Source organism: Hoplias malabaricus, chromosome 8 (genome assembly GCF_029633855.1).
Source record: "Hoplias malabaricus isolate fHopMal1 chromosome 8, fHopMal1.hap1, whole genome shotgun sequence".
Taxonomy (NCBI): Eukaryota; Metazoa; Chordata; class Actinopteri; order Characiformes; family Erythrinidae; genus Hoplias; species Hoplias malabaricus.
In genome coordinates, this window is record NC_089807.1 from 8,265,122 (window position 1) to 8,287,968 (window position 22,847).

Sequence of the window (22,847 nt, forward strand, 5' to 3'; positions counted from 1 at the left end):
ACCTTGAAGACGTGACGACTGTCTGGAGGAGTAACACAGGCACTGGCTGTATGACGGGGATGGGGGGTGGGGGGAATAACGGAGAGTAGGTGGTGAATGTGGGGAGACGAAGCGTAGATACGGCTTAACTTAGCACGAATTTCAGTGTCTGCTATTTACACTAATGCTAAATTGCTAAAGCTACAATGTGCTAATCTTAAACCCTCACTCAAGTCTGGGGGGCGCTGGGAGACTCGCCTATTGGGGTCAGTGGCCATTTCCAGCCGCCGGCTCGGCGGAGGATCGGGTTCGTTTCTAGAGTCATGGTTCGTTGGTAGAGGCAAAAATTCAAACGCCTGGTTCATATCTTGGAAAGTTCGTTAGTAGAGGCGTTCGTTAGCAGAGGTTCCACTGTATTTTGTCCTTCTTGTATGTTTCTATTTATACGGCAGTATCTGGGGTGCACAGATTTGGTGTGTATAGATTTACAACTCTTGTTTTTCTGAATCTATTGCATTTTTCATGTAGTTTTTCCTTCTCACATTAAGTGTCTAATCTGATTTGATTAGGAGTGTTGCATTGAATATTTGTTTGTTGCATTAAAAGTATCTATCTGAGCCTCAGTTGCTAAGGCTTTAATTCTGCAGCTAACTGTTGCTACCTTTAACGCACACAAATGCACAGAGAGCTTTTGGACACGTTAGACAACTTCTGCAAGAGGATATCTGACCTGAAGGATAAGTCAGAAGGCCTACATTTAGAACGTGTTATTGGTCCAAAGTGAATGTTTCTGTCGGCAGCCGTGGTGACAGAATAACGACACAAACTGGAGCCAGAAATGAACTAAACACACTTTTACAAACAAGACGGGCTGTGAAATGCAGCACCAAATCCGTGATGCCCTTCTCATGTTATTTGCTTAAATATACAACGTCCTTTTTAGTAAAGGGAATGTAACTTTATCATTAACCTCAGTAACCAAGAAGAAATGGACCATCATCTGGCTTAGGCAGCATAGAAAATACACAAAAACACACACAGAGCAGCTCACCCTGCAGATGTCTGCTCCTGTAATGGTCTTTGGGTTTGTTGGGGTGGGCCCTCGCATTGCCGTCACATTTTGGCTGCTCATATCTGTGGGGAGAAAAGCACACAAAGCGTTATTGTTTCCCATGTAAAACCAAAGGAGGGAGCATTATGCTAAAAATCCACAGACAGTGTCGAAACAAAATCCAGGGGTCTTATTCTGTTCTTCAGTGAAATAACAAAGCATCGCAAACCTCAGGCTCAGTCTACGACTTATTACAATGTAGAGATGCCACCCACTGATTTGAAATCAATTCCAGTTGCAGCTCAGGCCTTCGGGAAACAATCCACTGGTTCATGCTCTATTGGACTCCTGCTTTATGACTGCATCATGTTGTGAGACTAAGAGCCAGTGAACGGAGGCTTTCACGAGGCTTAAAACATGTGATATTTAATATTTTCAGAATTTGTTTTTAATACCCTTCTCTTCCTTAGGAGTACCATTGTGGGGGGCATAGTTTTGAGTGTTAATGTGTGTGTGAACTATCACCCAATAAATGATCTAAGACCACAATATTTTTGGTCCTATGTATTTTTCACAATAAATATACAACTAGGTAAAAGTGATATATTATTACATTATGCCAGTGTTTACATACAGCATCTATTTTCTGATTTAAATAAGCACCTTCCAGTGTAATATCCATTCAAATATTCTTCCATGCAATAGAAGAATGAAAGAAGAAGTGAAGGACGGAGAAAGAGGGACTGACAGATAGAAACAGAACGAAGTACTAGAAGTAAGAGAGGGAATGTGAGACACAGAGAAGTATTCATGATTCCACTTGGAAAATGAACAAGTTCCAATCGCTGCTGGGGGACTTAGCCAAGTCAGACCCAGAAGAGAAGAACGAGAAAGTCAAGAGATAGAGTGTGGGAAGGAGGGGAGGGGGGTAAACAGCAGAAGTCATAGGAGCACTAATGTGCAGTCTGGCACTCTGCCTGGGGCTTTGTTAACTCGATACTGCAGCGAGCAGCGCCTCACCATTCACAGCATTACTCCACAACTCTCCAGTGGCTTGTTAAACCAGGACCTGCTAAACACACACTGAGCTAGCCTCCCTGCTAAGGTAACACTGACCCTTTGCATATGCAAACACACAGACACATAGGATAGTAGCTTTACTGTAAATCCGAGTCGCATTTGCACCATGGTTTTCCTGTGCAGCATTCATCATTATTTCCCTCAAAATGCTGCCTGTTCTTCTCAAGTCTGTTCAAATAAGAACTAAAAAGCTGTTCATATTTCTGACTGTCAAAAAAAGCAAAAAGAAACTAAATAAGATTGGGCCAAGAATGGAGCCCTGAGGGACCCCACAGCCCACTTCTGGACCACACCATGAGTTGAATAATAGGCCGTGCCCCAAGAGCATATTAGATGTACGGTAAGTGAAGAGGTTGACCTGCACCTACCATTTTAAAAGGCAAGGAGGGGGTTTCCTTTTTCAACATTCAAGAAGGACTTGTTACGGATGCCAAAAAGGTTAATGTACTGTAGGTCTGTTTGCAGCAGTGGTAGGCGACATGAGCCGTACACTATTTCTTTGCATTGGAAGTGTTATTGGATAGAATTTTTAATGACAGCAATGACCATGAATCATAATAAATCCAGCAAAAATGTTATAGTGCTCAGAAATGTCCAGAAACATCAGTTTAAGCAAAGTCAGCTTAAGAGATTTAATTCCAGTCACTGTGTATGCCGTCCTGCCAAGGTGTGGCTTAAGTTCACATTGGTCTCGAAGAAGGGGTTATAAGAGGACAAAGGACAACTCTACACACTCTCATTCAAAGCTTTCACAGCAAGTAATTCAGGTCAGGACTGTGGGAAACATCTCAGAACATCAGCAGAAATGAACAAAACAGGAGCAGAACGAGTTCTGATCTTCGGGTCCAGGTACAGTAGGAGGTATCCAGTAGGGTGACCAGACGTCCTCTTTTACTCGGACATGTCCTCTTTTTTAGGCTGTAGAATTTCACAAACGTCCGGGATTTTGTTTTTCTAGCGCTTACATAGAATTTCGAGAAGCGTTTCATTCACAAACTAGCCCCGCCCTCCCCTACTCCGATTGGTTCGCTTGAGTGAGAAGGGGGCGTGGTGAAGTAGCCTAAAATCTTCTGAATTGACGGTCTGACTGTAGAGTTACCGTTATTGGTCGATAACCTCCTCTGTAAACATTTAATTGGTCAGTCTGCAGTCCTTGTTTACGTCAGGCAAAGCTCAGGTACCTACCCTCATCTCGAGCAGCTCTGCCGAAACGGAAATGTAAGTTCTCGGATAAATTAAAAAAGACATTTACATGTTTTGTGTAGCAAATAAAGGTGCAAAGGACCAAAAAGCACACGTAGGTTCAGCTAAGCATACAGCAGCAGGGAGGAGCGAGAGCTCACCCCCCCCACCCCCACCCCCCAGAGACAAGTCCTCTTCTTCACCATCTCAGATCTGGTCACCCTAGTATCCGGACCCATTTTATAATGCCAGTAATTACTGTGTTTACACACAAGCACAACACTTACAGGTAATATACCCACTGTTACAGTTCACTGCAGTAGAGTCCGCCTTCTGTAAAAGCAAATATGTACTGATACCCTTGAGGGTGTTAGGCCTCACAATGTACTGGACATCAGATCTGTATTTTGAATGTAAGGCTGTGAAATATTAGCCAAAAAAGAGTATGTCAAGTTGAAAGAGAATTGGGATCAGTATTGGCCCCTGTGGCACCCCTTCAGGTAATGGAATCTTGGAGAGGGAGGATAAACGCCGTGTGAGGATCTTGTGTAGCCTGAACGTCACAGCTTTCATGTTTGGATGGTGCAGAGCATCAACAGCAGCACAGAGATAAAGTCAGAAGTGAGCTGAGGAAGATCCAGTGTTGGCAGAAGTCTGTGTTTGCAACTATGTTTGAAAAACCCGGAGGAGTGAACAGGACCCTTCGGTTACTTACCTAGTGGAGGTGCCTGGTATGGGTCGCCCTGTATCTATGAGAACACACCAGCAGTAGCCCGTGGACGGATGACACTGGACCGGCTTATACAGGCCGCCTTGTGCACACTCTGGAACAAACACTGCCTCGTTCTTATGCTGCCTGGCCTCCTCCTGAGCCGTTAGCTGCTCTTGATCACAAGAAGAAGCTAAAAGAGAGGCACAGAGGAAACAGGTTTTCATTATTTTCACACAGGCTGTGTATTTGAACGTGTGTTTAAGGACAAACGAGCAGAGAGCAGTGCAAAGCAGAGATGTGAGAGAAGGAGAAGTGACAGTGTAGGTTTGCTAGAAGATGAATGATGTTTAACAGTTCCCTGCTGTGAGACAAGGCCAAGTGTCTGTGTTTGCTCATGAGAGAGAGAGAGAGCGAGTGACAGAGAGAGAGAGAGAGAGAGAGAGAGAGAGAGAGAGAGAGAGAGAGACTAAGAGCAAAAAGGTTCAACATTCACTAGCCCTGTAATAAAATATAAACTAAACTTTACTAGGTTTTCCATGTAACAGAGGTTAATCCACCGACCAAAAACATCCAGCCGACAGCGTCCTGTGTCACTGATGAAGGACTAGAGGACGAGCGACACACACTGTGCAGCGACAGATGAGCTACTGTCTCTGACTCTACATCTACAAGGTGGACCAACGAGGGAGGAGTGTCTCACAGAGTGGACAGAGAGTGGACACAGCGTTTAAAAACTCCAGCAGTGCTGCTGTGTCTGATCCATTCTACACCAGCACAACACACACTAACACACCACCACCACGTCAGTGTCACTGCAGCGCTGAGAATGATCCACCACCACATCACACCTGCTCTGTGGGGGTCCTGAGCACTAGAGAGTCTGTTAAAAAGTGTCAAAAGGGGGCTAACAATTATGCAGAACTCCTGAATTCTCAGTGGAGGTGATGAGATGGACAATGAGTTTAAGAACATGGATTTAATTTTAAGGCTGTGGTTGATGGGTTGGTGTAAATCAACTCAAGAATCAGTATCGAATCACAGAATAAATGGCTGCGATGAACAAGAACGGCTCATAATGTAAAAGCAGGACCCTCTGGACACTAAACAGGCAGCAATGTTGAAGAGTGAATGTCTGAGCGGAGAGAAAGAGAGAAAGAGCACGCTGCCAGTTTCTAACCAACGTCAATATTTACACAGGACTGTGGGTTCATGGGCATGTGCAACGCTTTGGCCTGAGCTAAATCGCTTGTGTTAGGCAGGTTTACATTACTCCTCCTCACCCCAAACGCAGCCAGTCAGCCAAGATGTGTTTGACATCCAGCGTCCGAGGCTGATGTAGCGAACGGTTCATGAAACTCGCACTCCCCAGGCCAGCTTCATACACCGTAACATACACTGTGTTCAAACTGAGAGGAGATGTCACATATTCAGACATCGACGTGCTCCTGTGGTTCCTGACGCTGTCTGACACACTGTTAGTGTCCATAATCCCTACAGAGAGCTACAGATCTGTTCATGCTAATGACACTTCTCCACGGTCCCTACTTCACTCTACTCGGCTTTTCTGCTTCTCCATCAGGTAAATCTGGCCCTGGTCCCTCAACCGTTAAATTTCATACTAGAAATCTGGACAGTGAAACCAGTCGTTCCCGATCTTAGATGGCTGAGGCATCACCCAGGACTGAACTGAGGATCTCCCAAACATAGGGAACCACTCTGGGAGCCCCCATGCTTCCTGTATTTGAACTCACTTCTCGCTTTTCCACTGCATGGTACCTACACAGCTCTACTCAACTCTGGTCCTGGTTCTGGAAGCGGGTTCTTGTTTAGTGGCTGTTCTCTCGTGGTTCAGAGCGAATCGAGTAGGGACTAAACCGTGGCGTGTAAACCTTGCAGAGCGCTGATCGTCCAGAGAGAGTCGTCACTCTACGCCACGCAACGCAGACGACCAGCACCAACTCTCCATCTGTAAAATCTCCAGCTGCAGCAGAGATCACGTTTGTTTTTATCCGACTCACGACGGCAGGGTGTCGTGTGGTCAGTTCGGAGATGGGAGTTTATCGCATATATCTTTTTGTATTTTGTTGTTATAGCCGGTTTGTTGGCGTATAGCACCAAAATAAACAGTCTGCATCACCAGTCCTCCGAGTGATACAAACTGCAAATGTCTAGTGTGACTCTGCCTTACGCTAAAGTGCAGAATCCTGAAGCGTTATCTAAACTGTCCACCACAGCCTCAGCACTCCAACATGAAACTAAAGATGCCCGACATCACTCGGCCGATCAGCTACATCTGAGTGTAGAGAAGCTGTGTGTGATTTACAGCTATTCCTTTCCTCCGCGTTCGCTTCTCTGAGCTCTTAAGGGAGAAGCGATTGGCACAAATCTGAGACGCAGCCTCGGGAGTGTAAACGATCCACATGGGGCTGGACTCGGACTTGAAAAGATTAGATTTCACTGCGACCGCTGCATCAGGATTCAATCATGCTCTCTCAAGCTCTTCATGCCATACCGCACTACTCTCCAGCAAAGTTTTACACCATCTCATCTGACGCCAGCACACAAAAAAGAAGAAGAAAAAAAAAACGGATGTGAAAAAACATGAGACCGAGAGACTTTTCCCACTCCTTCCCTCGACAGAGATGGAAGGAAACGGGGGATTGAACAGATTTTCTGTTCATTTTTAATGCAGTTTCTCAAATGTCTTAACTTTAGCTACCACTCTTTTAATTCATTTAACTTCTAATACGTTTTACACGGAAAAAAAGAAACGTCTCTTTCACTCTGTTTCAACTTTTAATGCCATTAATAACAGGTTTTTATTTCATTCAAAATACTGAGGCCACTTGGTAAACAAAGTTTTGAGTTAAAACATATGTACACAGTCGTATTAGAGGTTACGACAACCTCCTTGTTTCCACACTCACTGTCCACCCTCTCAGCTCCACTCTCCTCACAGGAGCACCCTGTAGTTCTACTGTTACAGAGAGTAGTCCACCTGTGGCTCTGCAAACTTTGTAGTGTTCCTGTGGGGTCCTGATCATTGATCAAAAAAGGCAAACAAAGCTGAGAGAATGGTGTGTGTGTGTGTGTGTATCCCACAAACGTAGGACAAAAATATTATGCCTCACTGTAAATCTTGTTTAATAATTTCTGTTTTCCTATTAATACCCACATTGTCTCATTCCTTCCATTATTCTCTCTCTCTCTCTCTAACTCTCTCTCTCTCTCTAACTCTCTCTCTCTCTCTCTCTCTCTCTCTCTCTCTCTCTCTCTCTAACTCTCTCTCTCTCTCTCTCTCTCTCTCTCTCTCTCTCTCTCTCTCTAACTCTCTCTCTCTCTCTCTCTCTCTCTCACTCTCTCTATAATTCTCTCTCTCTCTCTCTCTAACTCTCTCTCTCTCTCTCTCTCTCTCTCTCTCTCACTCTCTCTATAATTCTCTCTCTCTCTCTCTCTCTAACTCTCTCTCTCTCTAACTCTCTCTCTCTAACTCTCTAACTCTCTCTCTCTCTCTCTCTCTCTCTCTCTCTCTCTCTCTTTCTCTCTCTCTCTGATAGAAGCAATCATTATTTACCCACAGAGCAATGCCTAATCTGAACCATCAACACTACTTTCACAGGCCCTTTATTGGTCATAAATCAAAAGGACATCACCATCAAACTATTCGCATACACGCAAACACATGTGCGCGCACACACACACACACACACACACACACACATATGCTTTTGCGTGGGTGTGTGTAGTGTAAATATTGTGCCATGAGCACGAGCTGTTGTGTCAGGGCATGCAATATTTTTTTTCAGAATATAACACATTAAAGGATTTAATGCAATTAGATTGAAATGTCAACAAACTAGTTCACTGGGGAACAGTTGGTCTCTCTGTGTGTGTGTGTGTGTGTGTGTGTGTGTGTTGCTGTTGTTGTTGTCTTGACTACTGAGATATTCTGGATGCATTAATAACTAATAATACAATAATTAATAATTAATAAAAGAATCCTCAAACAATCAGCACGTGTCTCTCTGTCTGCCTCTCTCTGTCTCTGTCTGTTTCAGTTTGTCTCTGTCCATCTCAGGCTGTCTCAGTCCATCTCTCTATGTCTCTGTCCGTCTCCATCTGTCTCTGTCTGTCTCTGTCCGTCTCAGTCCATCTCTGTCCATCTCAGTCCGTATCCGTCTGTCTCTGTCCGTCTGTCTGTCTCAGTCTGTCTCTGTCCGTCTCAGTCCATCTCTGTCTGTCTCAGTCCATCTCTGTCCATCTCCATCTGTCTCTGTATGCCTGTCTCTCTCTGTCTCTCTGTCTGTCTCTCTCTGTCTCTGTCCATCTCAGTCCATATTCGTCTGTCTCTGTCCGTCTGTCTGTCTCTGTCCGTCTCAGTCCATCTCTGTCTGTCTCAGTCCATCTCTGTCCATCTCCATCTGTCTCTGTATGCCTGTCTCTCTCTGTCTCTCTGTCTGTCTCTCTCTGTCTCTGTCCATCTCAGTCCATATTCGTCTGTCTCTGTCCGTCTGTCTGTCTCAGTCTGTCTCTGTCCGTCTCAGTCTATCTCTGTCCATCTCTGTCCATCTCAGTACATATCCGTCTGTCTCTGTCCGTCTGTCTGTCTCAGTCTGTCTCTGTCCGTCTCAGTCCATCTCTGTCTGTCTCAGTCCAAATAAAGTTGTGTGTAAATGTCTGGTTACGCCTGATGCCTGATTGTATGAACTATTCTGTGTGATTCTCAGTGAAAGTAAGTGAACACGTTTGATCCCTGGTCTTGCCCCAGCCATCCAAGGCCCAGGAGTCCAACAGAACACAATTAGAAAGACTGTCTTTAGGTGGGAAGAAATCCCTCCCTCTCCCTTCATCACACAAGCAGAGTTCTGGGTCCTGACGTAGCTGATGTGACAGATCTGGCAGCTGTTTTTAAAGAAGCAGTGGCTGGCTTCATACACAGCAAATTCAACACTATTACTAAGACACTAGGAGAGAGTGTTAAATTAACACAGAGAGTGTTAAATACTGTTAAACTGAAACACTCATGGTGTTAATAGTGTTGATTTAACACTAGAGAATTTAGAAGGAAGCGTGTGCTTCTCACTTTCCCAAGTTGGCGCTGTGGGTGACAGGGTGAGTCCTCGCTAAAGGGAGGAACTGGTGACAATCCTCTAGAGGAAACAACCCTGAAGATGCCATTTTTGATGCACAATTTCTGTTTCACGTGTTGAGGTTAAATATAAAATGTGCTGTCACTTTAGCACAAGCTGCACTGCATGTTCTACACTTTTCCAGTTCAGTAAAATCAGACACATAACAAATGTGAACCCAAATGTGCAGAAGTACAGAATGTGCCGTTATAACACAGTGAACCAGAGCTGTGGCCCACAACTGTGTTAAAACTGGACAGAATGTGGGTCAAAACGATTGAAAATGTTGAGAAAAGAAACCATACTGGATGGTATTCAAAGCCCAGTTTTATGCAGACCATGCAACAGAGGACTTTAACAAGACTCTGAAAGACCACTCTCACATCTGAAGACAATGGCGGTTTCTCAGTACGTGTTCTCGTGTGTTCTTATGTTCTCGTGTTCGAGCTGGATGCCATCTTCCACTTCAAAAGTTATATTCCAATATTCAAGAACACAAACACCAAGTGAAGTTACAGTGCCCTGATGTTGTTCTTGATCTGCCCCCAAACTGGTTTGTGACTCGGCCGTGAGGACCACCTGACAGTCCCTACAGTCACCATTAATTCATTCTTGCATGGTGACTTCTACAGAAACCTGGCTGAGAATGTGACTGGGTGAGTGTGTGAAACTGTCCACAGGTCTGTGTGTGTGTGTGTGAGTGACTGGGTGAATGTGATAAACTGTCCACAGGTGTGTGTGTGTGTGTGTGTGTGTGTGTGTGTGTGTGTGTGAGTGACTGGGTGAATGTGTGAAACTGTCCATAGGTGTGTGTGTGTGTGTGTGTGTGTGTGTGTGTGTGTGTGTGTGTGAGTGACTGGGTGAATGTGTGAAACTGTCCACAGGTGTGTGTGTGTGTGTGTGTGTGTGTGTGTGTGTGTGTGTGTGTGTGTGTGTGTGAGTGACTGGGTGAATGTGTGAAACTGTCCATAGGTGTGTGTGTGTGATTGAGTGGGTGAATGCGTGACTGGGTGAGTGTGTGAGTGACTAGGTGAGTATGTGAAATTGTCCACAGGTGTGTGTGTGTGAGTGAGTGACTGGGTGAGTGTGTGAGCGACTGGGTGAGTGTGTGAGCGACTGGGTGAGTGTGTGAAACTGTCCACAGGTGTGAGTGTGTGTGTGTGAGTGACTAGGTGAATGTGAGAAACTGTCCACAGGTGTGTGTGTGTGTGTGTAAGTGACTAGGTGAATGTGAGAAACTGTCCACAGGTGTGTGTGTGTGTGTGTGAGTGACTGGGTGAATGTGAGAAACTGTCCACATGTGTGTGTGTGTGTGTGTGTGTGTGTGTGTGTGTGTGTGAGTGACTGGGTGAATGTGAGAAACTGTCCACAGGTGTGTGTGTGGGTGTGTGTGTGTGTGAGTGACTGGGTGAATGTGAGAAACTGTCCACAGGTGTGTGTGTGAGTGACTGGGTGAGTGTGTGATGCTCTGTGATTAAGTGGTGCCCAATAACACTGAGCAGGTTCTGGACTCACCGTGACCCTGTTGTAAAAATAAATGAATGACTGAATGATTAATTAATTAATTAATTGATACATTAATTAATTCTTTGGTAGAACACAAGCTCGTGTTTTCTAGTCTGTGTTTGGTTTTGTGAAGTGCTGGGCGATGTAACAGCAAATCATAATCACGATTAACTGAACATTTTACCTCGAATATTATTAATGATTATTTTTGTGTTGTGTTTTGAAGAGGCTTGTGCTGTAAATATGCTCGAGTATTAAAGCTGGGAGGTCTTTTTTGACCCATGCTCTGCTCATATTTGGTGTGTAATTGTGCCTCAGGGGTTTTTGTCAGTGTTCTCATGTAGTGCCATCTTCACTAAAGTCACCTCAGTCTCTTCTCATTACAATGTCTGAAAGGGCCACGGCGTGTGAAGCCTCTGGTATAAACCCTTGACTCCGTGTCCGGTCACAACAACTATTAAGAAAGAAAGAATGTACGTAGGAGAAGATGCTGTGAACCTGTGGACAGTGCAGGAAATACAGAAGACTGTTATAGACAGCTGTAATGTGGACTGAGATACTGTGCATTAAACTCACACTGTGTCCGGGTCCTGTTCTGTCGGCTGCGCACCTGCTCCGTCCACAGAGTGGGATACTGCGAGATAAACTCTACAGAAACAGGGACAGCATCATGGTCACAGTGTTTTCAAGACCGTACCAACTTTCACTTACATCCATATATGGTATCAGTCAATAATATGGGAGCATGAACTCATAGAAAAGCTTTTCATCGTCTTAAACACTTCTGACTTTCAGAACGACAGCGAAGGCATAAAAACAATGAGATAATAATAATGATGGAATGACGCAGTGACTAACAGGCCTCAAATGCCTTGATTTGATGCAGTTTTACAGTCTCTTGATTATTCTATACCAATAAAACCACAGGGTATCAGTACAGATCAGGCCCTGGTACACAGTCAGACTCCAGTCCTCGCAGGCCACGGCAGTGTAGAGTTCAGAGCTCTGCCACAATAAACCCACTCCATTCAGCTCGCCGTCTAATGAACAAGGCCTTCAGAAACTGAGCTCTGAGTTACACAGTGTCCTCGCTGCATGTGACGCAAGTGAGTGACAATGTAAAAAAGCAGTTGTTATAACTGATAGCAGCCGTGAGTGTCGGTGAAGTATGAAACACACCAGTATTACTGACGTTTCTATGTCTGATGAACTGCTTCGATAAACAGTGCACCTACACTGTCAGAACAAAGGGTTCACTAAAGGTTCAAACAGTGGAAATGTAGCTTTAAAGATACAGCAGTGGTTCCTAGAGTTTCATTGCACCCTCTTCTCCAGAATGAGAAGGAAATATATGTAAGTGTTTATTACAAAACTGTGTAAAATACAATGAATAGAAAAGCATTATATAAGTCTGTGTGGGTTTCCTCCGGGTGACTGTCTGTGAGGAGTCTGGTGTGTTCTCTCTGTGTCTGTGTGGGTTTCCTCCGGGTGACTGTCTGTGAGGAGTGTGGTGTGTTCTCTCTGTGTCTGTGTGGGTTTCCTCCGGGTGACTGTCTGTGAGGAGTGTGGTGTGTTCTCCCTGTGTCTGCGTGGGTTTCCTCTGGGTGACTGTCTGTGAGGAGTGTGGTGTGTTCTCTCTGTGTCTGTGTGGGTTTCCTCCGGGTGACTGTCTGTGAGGAGTGTGGTGTGTTCTCCCTGTGTCTGTGTGAGTTTCCTCCGGGTGACTGTCTGTGAGGAGTGTGGTGTGTTCTCTCTGTGTCTGTGTGGGTTTCCACTGGGTGCTCCAGTTTCCTCCCACAGTCCAAAAACACACTTTGGGAAGTGGATAGGTGTCTCAAAAGTGTCCATAGGTGTGAGTGTGTGAGTGAATGTGTGAGTGTGTGTTGCTCTGTGAAGGACTGGTGCCTCCTCCAGGGGTGACTCTGACCCACCGTGACCCTGAACTGTATAAGGGTTACAGGCAATGAATGAATGAATGAATGAATGGATGAATACAAGTCCTGGAGATAAAACAGGGCAAACAAAATCAACACAATGTAAAGGGAACACAACTAGACTTTAAAACCACTGTTGTACATTTAAAGGTACATTTACATTGTGTCTTTATTGAACAATAATGCACAAAGTCTGACACCTAATTTTATGATGCTTCAGAGTCTCACTCACCTTCCTCCTCGGCCTGTGTCTGCGGCTCCAAGACGATTCCCGGAGATTCATCTGCGTTTAGAATGGAGAAGATTTGCATAGAAACTACGATTACGAGAGTAAGTTAGACGTTCACAGCATCGATCAAACACTATTTGCACATTGCCCGGCCAAGAGAGAGATGAGAGATTTGTAGAGGATGGAGTACTACTCAAACTGAATGAAGAAGGCTGGAGAATAAAGGAAAAGACAAACAGAAAGAGGAGAGGAAGGAAGGGAGGTGGAAGGAAATAGTGGTTATATTCATCCGGCTGAAAATGTCCAGGAACGTTATATTCATCTTCAATAACAATAATGCAGTAAAACACACGGCAGAGAGGAAATATCTTTAAGATATCTCTCACTGTCTGTCTCTCTCTCTCTCTCTCTTTCGCTTTCTGTCTCTCTCTCTCTCTCTTGCTTTCTGTCTCTCTCTCTCTCTCTCTTGCTTTCTGTCTCTCTCTCTCTCTCTTTCGCTTTCTGTCTCTCTCTCTCTCTCTCTCTCTCTCTCTTTCGCTTTCTGTCTCTCTCTCTCTCTCTCTCTCTCTCTCTCTCTCTCTTTCGCTTTCTGTCTCTCTCTCTTTCGCTCTCTGTCTCTCTCTCTCTCTCTCTCTCTGTGTCTCTCTCTCATGCTCTCTCTCTCTTTCTTTTCCTCTTTTTTCTCTCTCTTTCTCTGTCTCTCTCTCTCTCCCTCTTTTTTCCCTCTGTTTCTCTCTCTCTCTCTCTCTCTCCCCCCCCCTCTCTCCCTGCTCTCTCTCTGTCTCTCTCTCTCTCTCACTCTCTCTTACTCTCTCTCACTCTCTCTCTCCCCCTGCTCTCTCTCTCTCTCTCTCTCTCCCCCTGCTCTCTCTCTCTCTCTCTCTTATTCCTGGACGACTGTTTACCAGCCCTCACTTACAGGAAAATGAAAAGCAATTGCAAAATCCTGACCATTGTCATGAAATGAAGTTATTATGGTGGGTCTGGATGGTCTTAGTGGAATTCTTTGATGTTTAACCTTCTCATGCTCACAAAGCCTTCATTAATACCATCTTGTGTTGCTGCGCATAAAACCCAGCTGAGTGCTGTTTGAAGGGCGGGAACATTAGCCTGATTTGCAACGGCACTTACTCCTCGACCCGTCAAAGCTCTTGATCCTTCGTGTGTGGACAGATAACGACTGACTGATCCCTGTTTTCATTTGTTTTCATATTCCACTTTTAAACAACACACAGCACAGACACTTAGTTTTCCTGGTTCTGAAAATGTTCTCAGGAGTTTTCTCAGTGATGTCAACTACAGAAGAGCGGGGTGAGTACTGTACATGGAGCTAAAGATACACTCCATTTCCAAACATTGGTGGACACCAGCTCAGGAAGGGTATTAACAAGGAGTCTCCACTAGATAGGAGAAAACTGCTGTGAGGGGCTGATAGCACTCCGCCTTATACACATTAGTGAGGTCAGCTGCTGATGTTGGAAGATTAGTTGTGGATTGAGCTCATCCCAAAAGAATTGCATCCCAAAGAAGCCTCATCCGTCCAGAGAACAGAGCTATTGCTTCACATACCACTCTATCCCACAGCTGGCATAGAGCAGGGTGAACCCAGGCTCATGTGCAGCTGCTCCAGAGTGTCACATGTGTCTGCACAACATGGGGTAGACATGGGTTCGGCTTAAAGAGGCTGAATTCAATGAGTGGTGTCTACAAACGTCTGGACGTACAGTGTATTTTCAGAGTTGAATTTGATTTCCGCAGACATCTGCTGCTCTGTGTCTGAAGAGGACCTAAAAGAAAGCAAGTGCAGTTAGCGATGTACTGGAGACGCCTCATCTGGAAAGAGAAGGGACAGCGTTAGAGCGACCAGGCTAGCGTCCACAGAGCAGAGCTTTCTGTTTCAGTTACTGTAAGAAGAAGTGGATTATTAGCGAAGTTCTGATGACTTTAACAGGTACCAGTTTGCTACCAGAACCATCAGTGGACAAATACTGGAATGGGAGGAAGATACATTACACCGACACACACACACACACACACACACACACACACACATTTGTCTTCATAATTGTGGGGCTATTACATAGACTTCCATCCATTTTGTGGAGACTGACCTCATCCATAAGAACTACTTATAAATAACGGGGACAAAAAAAATAATGTTCCAAAATGTGTGTGTGTAAACAGATCTATGTCCCCGCAACATGGTAAGTATCTAGAACACACTCACACACACACATGCACACACACAACCATTGGGTGAAGTGTGAGTCATGATAGGAGTGAGGGCTTTTATGGGAAAGAGGTTAAAAAAATTCACACGTATACACACACACACACACACACACACCACCAAACACACACACACACACACACACACACACACACACACCACCAAACACACACACACACACACACACACACACACACACACCACCAATCACCAAATGTGTTTATAATTTTGAGAATAAAAATGCTGCTCTATAAATATGTACCTGTTTTTCCCGGCTCCCTGGGGGTCACCTTCTCAAGCTTTGAGCCTGAAAACAACATGTTAACCACCAGTTACTAATAGGTATCACATGTGTTCAGTTATAGTGCAGAAAAACTGAGAACTTAAAGCAACAACAGAGCATTTCCACATTCCCCCTACACCCCAAATGCAGAGGTTTGCCAGAACATGTTCGTTATCTGGAGATATGGAGATACACGGCTAATGCTCACATATATTGGGAGGTAATACTTTACAAACATTGTGCAAACTACAGGTTTAGTCATCACCCTCTAATCTACCGACATATGAGCCATGACAAAACAAAACTGACAGAATGAGGCACACTGTATTATGGATTGGTGTAGTGTTGTGTTGCTTTATGTTGCTTCATGGTCCTTTGGAAACGAGGCTTCAGTACTTCCGAGCAGCTCCTGAAGCCTTATCCAATGAGAGCTCTGGCTTGGCTGTATTTATGTAGATACTAGGGGTAAAATAAATGTAGGCTGAACCCCATTTCTGAGGACATTTCAAGATCTTAACTTGTTTGTTTACAACCAAAACTTAACCTGATATAAGGATATGACTACAAGACTTGTGGTGCTTTTCCACTGCTTGGTACCTATTCTACTCTGCTCTACTCTCTGTTTAGTCCCTGGTACATCGTTCATTTTGCACTTCCTCAGCTCCCCTTTGAAATGTATCGGGTGCCATCTCTAAAGGGAACAGCAGGCTTTGGAAACCACAACAACGGCGGTGGTAACGTTAAGCGGTGTTTACTCATGGTGTATCGGCGTGTTGTTGTTGTTTGGGACTGAACACAGCTCCGTCATCAGTTCAGACAGATCAGTAGAGTTTGTTCCTTCCTTGTTGCAGCGTCCAGCTCTCGCTGGATTCTTTCGTCGGCCACCGATCCAAGGAGCGTTTGAACCTCTTCAAAAGACCACGGCGTCATTTTACGAGCTGCCGTCGTGAGTCGGATAAAAACAAACGTGATCTCTGCTGCAGCTGGAGATTTTACAGATGTAGAGTTGGTGCTGGTCGTCTGCGTCGCGTGGCGTAGAGTGACGACTCTCTCTGGACGATCAGCGCTCTGCAAGGTTTACACGCCACGGTTTAGTCCCTACTCGACTCGCTCTGAACCACGAGAGAACAGCCACTAAACAAGAACTCGCTTGCAGAAAGCAGACGAGAGTTGAGTAGAGCTGTGTAGGTACCATGCAGTGGAAAAGCGAGAAGTGAGTTCAAATACAGGAAGCATGGGGGCTCCCAGAGAGGTTCCCTATGTTTGGGAGATCCTCAGTTCAGTCCTGGGTGATGCATCAGCCATCTAAGATCGGGAACGACTGTTTTCACTGTCGTGGTGGGCAAGATGGCACCTTTTGTCCTTCCATATCTACTCACAGTGGTATCCAGCATGGAAAACTATCATCTGAAGTGGCAGATCTGGGCAGTTTTCACTCTCCTCCAGCTCATTATACTGTCCACGGACACTGCAGTAACAGTATTTGGAAATGCTGGCCTCACATGTCTCAGAGGAAGCATGTGCTTGCCCTCACCTTCATGGCGGTGGTGGCTTTATGAGTATTTTGAGGGACACTTGCAGGTGGGTGAAATCTGTGATGCTGAATATTTAGGGAGACAATTCGGCATCACACTGAGGTTTAACAAAACAACAATTCCTTTTAACGCAGTGTCTAAAAATGGCATATGTGTATTTTCTTACTCCCCCCCACTTCACAGAACTCTCCATAAAAGTGTCCAGGGCTATGCTCCAGACCTGAATACAGCAGCATCAGCCTGGGTTTTAGTCCCTTCTTCTGGCTGATCAACTACATCCGAGGAACGCTGTGTTAATCTTTATGTTTTGCTACTGTTTTAAAATCTCAGTCTGAGCTGAGGAAAAGAGAAGTAGGTCATTTGTAATCAACGCTGCACGCCACAAAACCATGTGCCAATGCAGAATTAGATCGCAGGCCTCTACAGGTCAGATGCATGCGTGTTTGAAGCACTGCAGGAAAACACATGACACCATGCAGGCGTTTAATGTTGGAACGTGTCCTGTACGCACAGCTGTTTCCCGATGGTTGTCCATGCTGTATTGATTAAGTCCGCGTGTGTAATTAAAATAGTTATCTAATTGGCCCCTTTTTCTGAGGCTGCCACAGTCGCGCAAAGCTGAGCGCGCAAATCATGCTCTGGGCACGCACGGCTCATGGTGACAGTCTTCGGGGTATTACTGCTCCGTCCCTGTCTGAAGTTGCCCCTGGGCCAGCGGGCTGAGAGGGGGGAGGCAGGTGGCTTTGGTTATGTGAGAGTTTTGGCAGGGCTTCTTACGCTAACCCTCTGGAGGATTAAGCGTTTTGCTGTTGCTCAACACCCTGCTGCGCTCCATACTGCGGACGCTGGCAGCTTGAGCAACAGCTCCGAGGGGCTTCTTTTCCTCCTTTCTGTGTAGATCCTGGCTCTATACGCACTCCTTTTCATGTGGAGGACACTGCTTGATGTTTATAAAGAGTTGGTATGATACGATATGGAGATCTCAGATGTAGAAACTGGTTTTTAGTCTGGTGAGATTACAGCAACAGCAAGTCGTATTTTTAGCTAAATAAAAATACAGTCATTGCAAGGCTCCACTGAGCTGAAATGGCGCATAGAACCTACACGACTCGACTCAGCTCGGCTCTTTCAGTCCCTGTTCACTCACAGTTCCAGCTGAGTCGAGTAGGTACTAAATGGTGAGGAGTAAACCCTTCAGAGCGCTGATTGGTCAGAGCGACCTGTCAATCACCACGAAATGCAGAGCTCCAGCACAAACTCACAACTAGGAAAATCTCTGAAGCTACAGCATCTTTCTCATTTGCTTTTAATCCGACTCACAGCAGCAGCTCGTAAAATTCCCCAGAAGGGTTTTGAAGAGGTGTAAACGCTCCTTGGGTCGGTGACCAAAGGAAATCTCCAGTGACAAGGAAAACTTGTGAGAACTGGGTTTCTACTTCACTTTGAACTGGGTCTGCATCACTCTGCAATTACACCACCACACAACTAGGGCCGAATCACAAATATCTCCCTCCACCCTATGTAGTGCACAGTGTAGTGGTATTAGTTTGATAAACTGTAAGAACGTAGTTTACATGCCAAGCCAGAAAAGAAACTAAAGCATCGCCGGCACTTATTTTCCCACATGGGTCCCCACTCCTTGTAGCGAGTTCTTTCCCCAGAGGTGTCCATATGTTTCCTTTAAGTTGTTCCACCTTTATATTCCTTCCGTGTCGTCCAAGCTGAAGTCTGAGCAAATCTCTCGCCATGAATTTGCTGCTGTCTGCAGTTTCTGTAGATTTTCAAAAGAGAACTTCACATTTCTGGGCTTCCTTGGTTATCTCTGCTCAAATGGATCAATCCCAGTTGTTGTGGTCTGCGTCATCGTGATGCGTAGTTACATTTCAGGGGTGTTGTGCATCATGCTTTGGTGTAGGGTACACAGCTATTCAGGATCTACCCCCTGTGACAGTTTAGATTCGATGCAGAAGTATAAATCGGCCTTTAGCTGAAGGTAGGTGTGTAGTTTCCCAGGGCTTTGGCTTCTGCACTGAACTGTACATTAAAAAATTTGCTAAAAATGCCACTTTTCCTTTAAACACTGGTAACACTGCACTCTGCCCTGTGTTTTTGAGAGTATTACCTTTCTTTCCCAAACATAGAAACCCCAAAATAAAGTTTTCCACCACCATCATAATCCACAGATTTGAAACCCATTAAAAATTAAAGTTTGAAGGCCACAGCTACAGGTTTTCAGCTACCGTTCTCTTGGCAACTCTGGGTCCATAGAGTTCATCTGAGTGCATGATATAATCTCCAGCGAGTTGCCAAGGCAATCATGTTACCAGCCGCGTAGCCACTGGACAACTTGTTTCTCACAATAACAGTCTGAGGTGGGGTCAGTGGACACACTGCAGCTGGGCAGATACAGGCTCCTTATTTACTCATAAAAATGGGGGTCTGTGGGGAACACGAGCTGCAATTTCATCGTTATAAGCTTCGAAATCTCCATGAACCCAAAACCTGATCCACCTCTGAGCAAGTTCAGTTTGGAGTATTTTACAAACAATAAACAAATGGGTACCACAGATAAACAGCCTTACCCTGGCAGCGAGGCTTCTTATTGGCTACTGCTGAGCCGCTGATGGGTCTGCCATTTGGCGTCACGCACCAGCAGTAGCCGGTGTAGCTGTGGCATTGGACCTGATGAGAGAGATAGAGAGAGAGAGAGAGAGAGAGAGAGAGAGAGAGAGAGAGAGAGAGAGAGAGAGAGAGAGAGACTTAATGAAATCACATGACGGTTTTGTGTAATAGCTTTCTATGCTGTAGCTTTAAAAACTGAAACTCTTCAGACGTCCGGTTCCTTTCACCACAACATCACTCCTGAGTTCCCTCACCTCACTGTAGGTGCCGTCTGGGTTACAGACAGGTACAAAGACTTGTGGAAAGAGTTTCTTGGCCTGCTGCTCTGTGTACTTCTTCTCAGCTACGCACCTGGACGAATCTGATAGAGAAACAGATCAGAAAAGATCAGAAATGCAATACATTTAAAAGATATTCAGGAATCTTCTGTGATGTCTGCTTCAAGAATGGATGGCTATTCTGAGTCCTGTCTCTCGGCAGTCTACATAGAGCATGTAAAAGACGAGGTTAACGCAGCGAAACAGACACAACGAGCGCGGAGAAATAAGAGCACTGAGTGAAAACGGAGAAGAAAGAGAACAGAGTGAAAACGGCTAAAAACCAGAGCTTCTGCTCCTCGCTCCTCACTGCTGTGCGCTCGGGGTCGGGGTGAACAGCGAGCGGCTCATTATCATTTAAAGGAACAGGTGCTGAAAGCGGGCGTTCTGAACAGGGGCTGTTTACACAGGGGGAGAACACTGCTGTGGGGCCAAAGCGGGTCACAGACGTTTCATTAAGAAACAGAACTGTGTGCCTTAGAGGAGGATATGTTGCCTTTAAATTCACAATATCCAGTTGTGTGTGTGTGTGTGTGTGTGTGTGTGTGTGTGTGTGTGTGTGTGTGTGTGTGTGTGTGTGTGTGTGTCATCCCTCTGACTCTAGGCCTGGTGCTGAAATGCTGCAGATCATATTAGGCTGATTCATTCAGCAGTAATCACACATAATGTAAAAGGCTAATTTAAGAAGACAGTCGGGTTCTCTCGGGCTTGCCGTGTGGCTGATGTGGCACAAGCTTTTTCCAGAGGGAGAAACAAGCAGTGGAAATGCTTTCAGGAAAAAGGAAGCCTCCTCTTTTTATAAATTATAACTTATGTGTGTGTACATGCATGTGTATGTGTGTGTGTGTGTGTGTGTGTGTATGGCTGGGAAGAACAGGGAAGAGCACCAGTCTTCACTCATTGGAGCCATCAGTTCCAGTGCACGCACACGCACACACACACACACACACACACACACACACACACACACACACACACACACACACTCATATATACAATAAAAACAAGCATTGAAAAAAAATTGTTCTCTCGTTTTATCCCTCCTTCCTTCTCTCTCTCTCTCTCTCTCTCTCTCTCTCTCATTCCCTGTAAGCGTAATCCCTCTTTCTCTGTTGCCCTCTCTCTCCCTCTTTACACTCTCACTACTTCCTTCAAGTTGTGGCCAACTTTGAGCTGAAGAAACAGAACAGAACAAAAAAGAGGTGAGGATACATTAGGAGAGAAAAAGAGAATAGAAGAAAGAGAAGAGAAGAGAAGAGAAGAGAAGAGAAGAGAAGAGGAGAGAAAAATAGAGAAGAGACGAGGAGAGAAAAATAGAGGAGAGAAGAGAAGAGAAGAGGAGAGAAAAATAGAGAAGAGAAGAGAAGAGAAGAGAAGAGGAGAGAAGAGGAGAGAAAAATAGAGAAGAGAACAGAACAGAAGAGAAGAGAAGAGAAGAGAAGAGAAGAGAAGAGAAGAGGAGAGGGTTAAAATGCTGTTCTGAGTGAGCTGACCGGAGCTGTGTCCAGCTGAGACAGGAGTAGAAGACGGTGAGGTAAAGTGGAGCTGGGCTCTGGGACTCACTTCTGGCTCAAAGCTCAAAGCCACAGAAAGAAGCTCCAACAGCCTGCTTCAAAATTCAATTTCAGCAAATGACACGCACTCAGTTTCTCCACAGAGAAAATACCATAACACTGTAATACACTCCGAGACCGTAACAGCCCCCGAGACGGGGGTGAGGTGGCACCTCTCAGGCACTGCCACAGAAAGAGAAAGACAGATGGAGGAAAGAATGATGGAGAGGAAGAGAGAAATACAGGCAAAAATAGAAGGCAAAATGGGAAGATAATTAGGCTGATGAACACTGGGGATTCAAGGAGGGAGAGAGGAGAAGAAGACAGAGAGAGAGACAGAGAGAAAGAGAGAGACAAAGAGAGAGAGAGAGAGAGAGAGAGAGAGAGAGAGAGAGAAAGAGAGAGACAGAGAGAGAGAGAGAGAGACACTACACCAAACTCTCCTCAACTCATCTTTAAGACCAAGAGGGGAAAGTCAGACAGACACAGAGAGAACAGAGAAACAGAGAGAGAATAAAGATGAGAAATAAAGAGAGAATGGGAGATAGAGAAAGTGAAAGGAAGACACAGAGAGAGTAAAGAGAAGAGATGAAGTGAAAGGGAGATAGAGGGTAGACAGAGAGAAAGACAAAAGGGTTGAAAGAGGCAGACAGAAATGGAAGAAGTAGCGGAGAAATCTGTCCCGAGAATTTGAGACAGATGGAGAAAGAAAGAGAGCTGATTTAATTCAGCCTGCTCAAGCGTGAGGAGTCCTAGGCCAGCAGAAGGATCGAGATGAATGGAGGGATGGACAGAGGGATGGAGGGATGGTGGGAAAGGGTGACGACTATGAGAGTCTCTAAAGTTAGCCTGTGGGGAAAAACCTGAAGCTTCCAGTGAGAACTGGAGAGGAGTGGAAAGAGTGACGGGGTGTGAATCATCTCCACAGAGCTCTGAAATCACCTCAAAACGTTGGACGCTCCTGAGCGCACAACCTCCACTGACCACACAGGAGCACTCTGAAGCTCTACAGTTACAGACTGGAGCCTATCTGTGGCTCTGCATACTTTGTCACCCCCCTCTCCCCCTGTTCCTCAGCGCTCAGGACCCCCACAGAGCAGGTGTGATGTGGTGGTGGATCATTCTCAGCGCTGCAGTGACACTGACGTGGTGGTGGTGTGTTAGTGTGTGTTGTGCTGGTGTAGAATGGATCAGTTTTTAAACCCCTCAGTGTCGCAGCTGGACTGAGAATTGTTGCTCTGCAGCTGAATAAAGATAAAACAGAGGTTATTTTATTTGGGAACAGCAGTGAGACACAGACTGGATGCGTATCTGGACTCGAGAGCCCTCAGATCTAAAGAACCGGCTTAAAACCTTGGTGCAGTAATGGACTCAGATCAGTTTTAGTCTCATGTTAAAGCAGTTACCAGATCAGCATTTTATCATCAGATCATCAGTAAGAGAGATCAGTGACTAAACCAGAGCTGGAGAAACTGATCTGTACTTTATTTCTAGCATTGATTACT

The 22,847-nt window shown here is 45.3% G+C and overlaps 1 protein-coding gene across 2 annotated transcripts in view; it reads right to left on the reverse strand.

Moving 5' to 3' along the window:
• smoc2 (SPARC related modular calcium binding 2) overlaps positions 1-22,847 on the reverse strand; it is a 65,929-nt gene that overhangs the window by 17,760 nt on the left and 25,322 nt on the right. Inside the window, exons 3-9 of one of the 2 annotated variants that reach the window (XM_066679557.1) lie at positions 19,727-19,833; positions 19,433-19,532; positions 15,295-15,339; positions 12,806-12,856; positions 11,216-11,287; positions 4,008-4,194; positions 1,031-1,113 (exon numbers count right to left, since the gene is read on the reverse strand). In XM_066679557.1, coding sequence (XP_066535654.1) covers positions 1,031-1,113; positions 4,008-4,194; positions 11,216-11,287; positions 12,806-12,856; positions 15,295-15,339; positions 19,433-19,532; positions 19,727-19,833 — 645 coding nt within the window. Of the gene's footprint in view, positions 1-1,030; positions 1,114-4,007; positions 4,195-11,215; positions 11,288-12,805; positions 12,890-15,294; positions 15,340-19,432; positions 19,533-19,726; positions 19,834-22,847 lie in introns of both variants that reach the window. The other variant, XM_066679556.1, reaches the window with a different exon arrangement.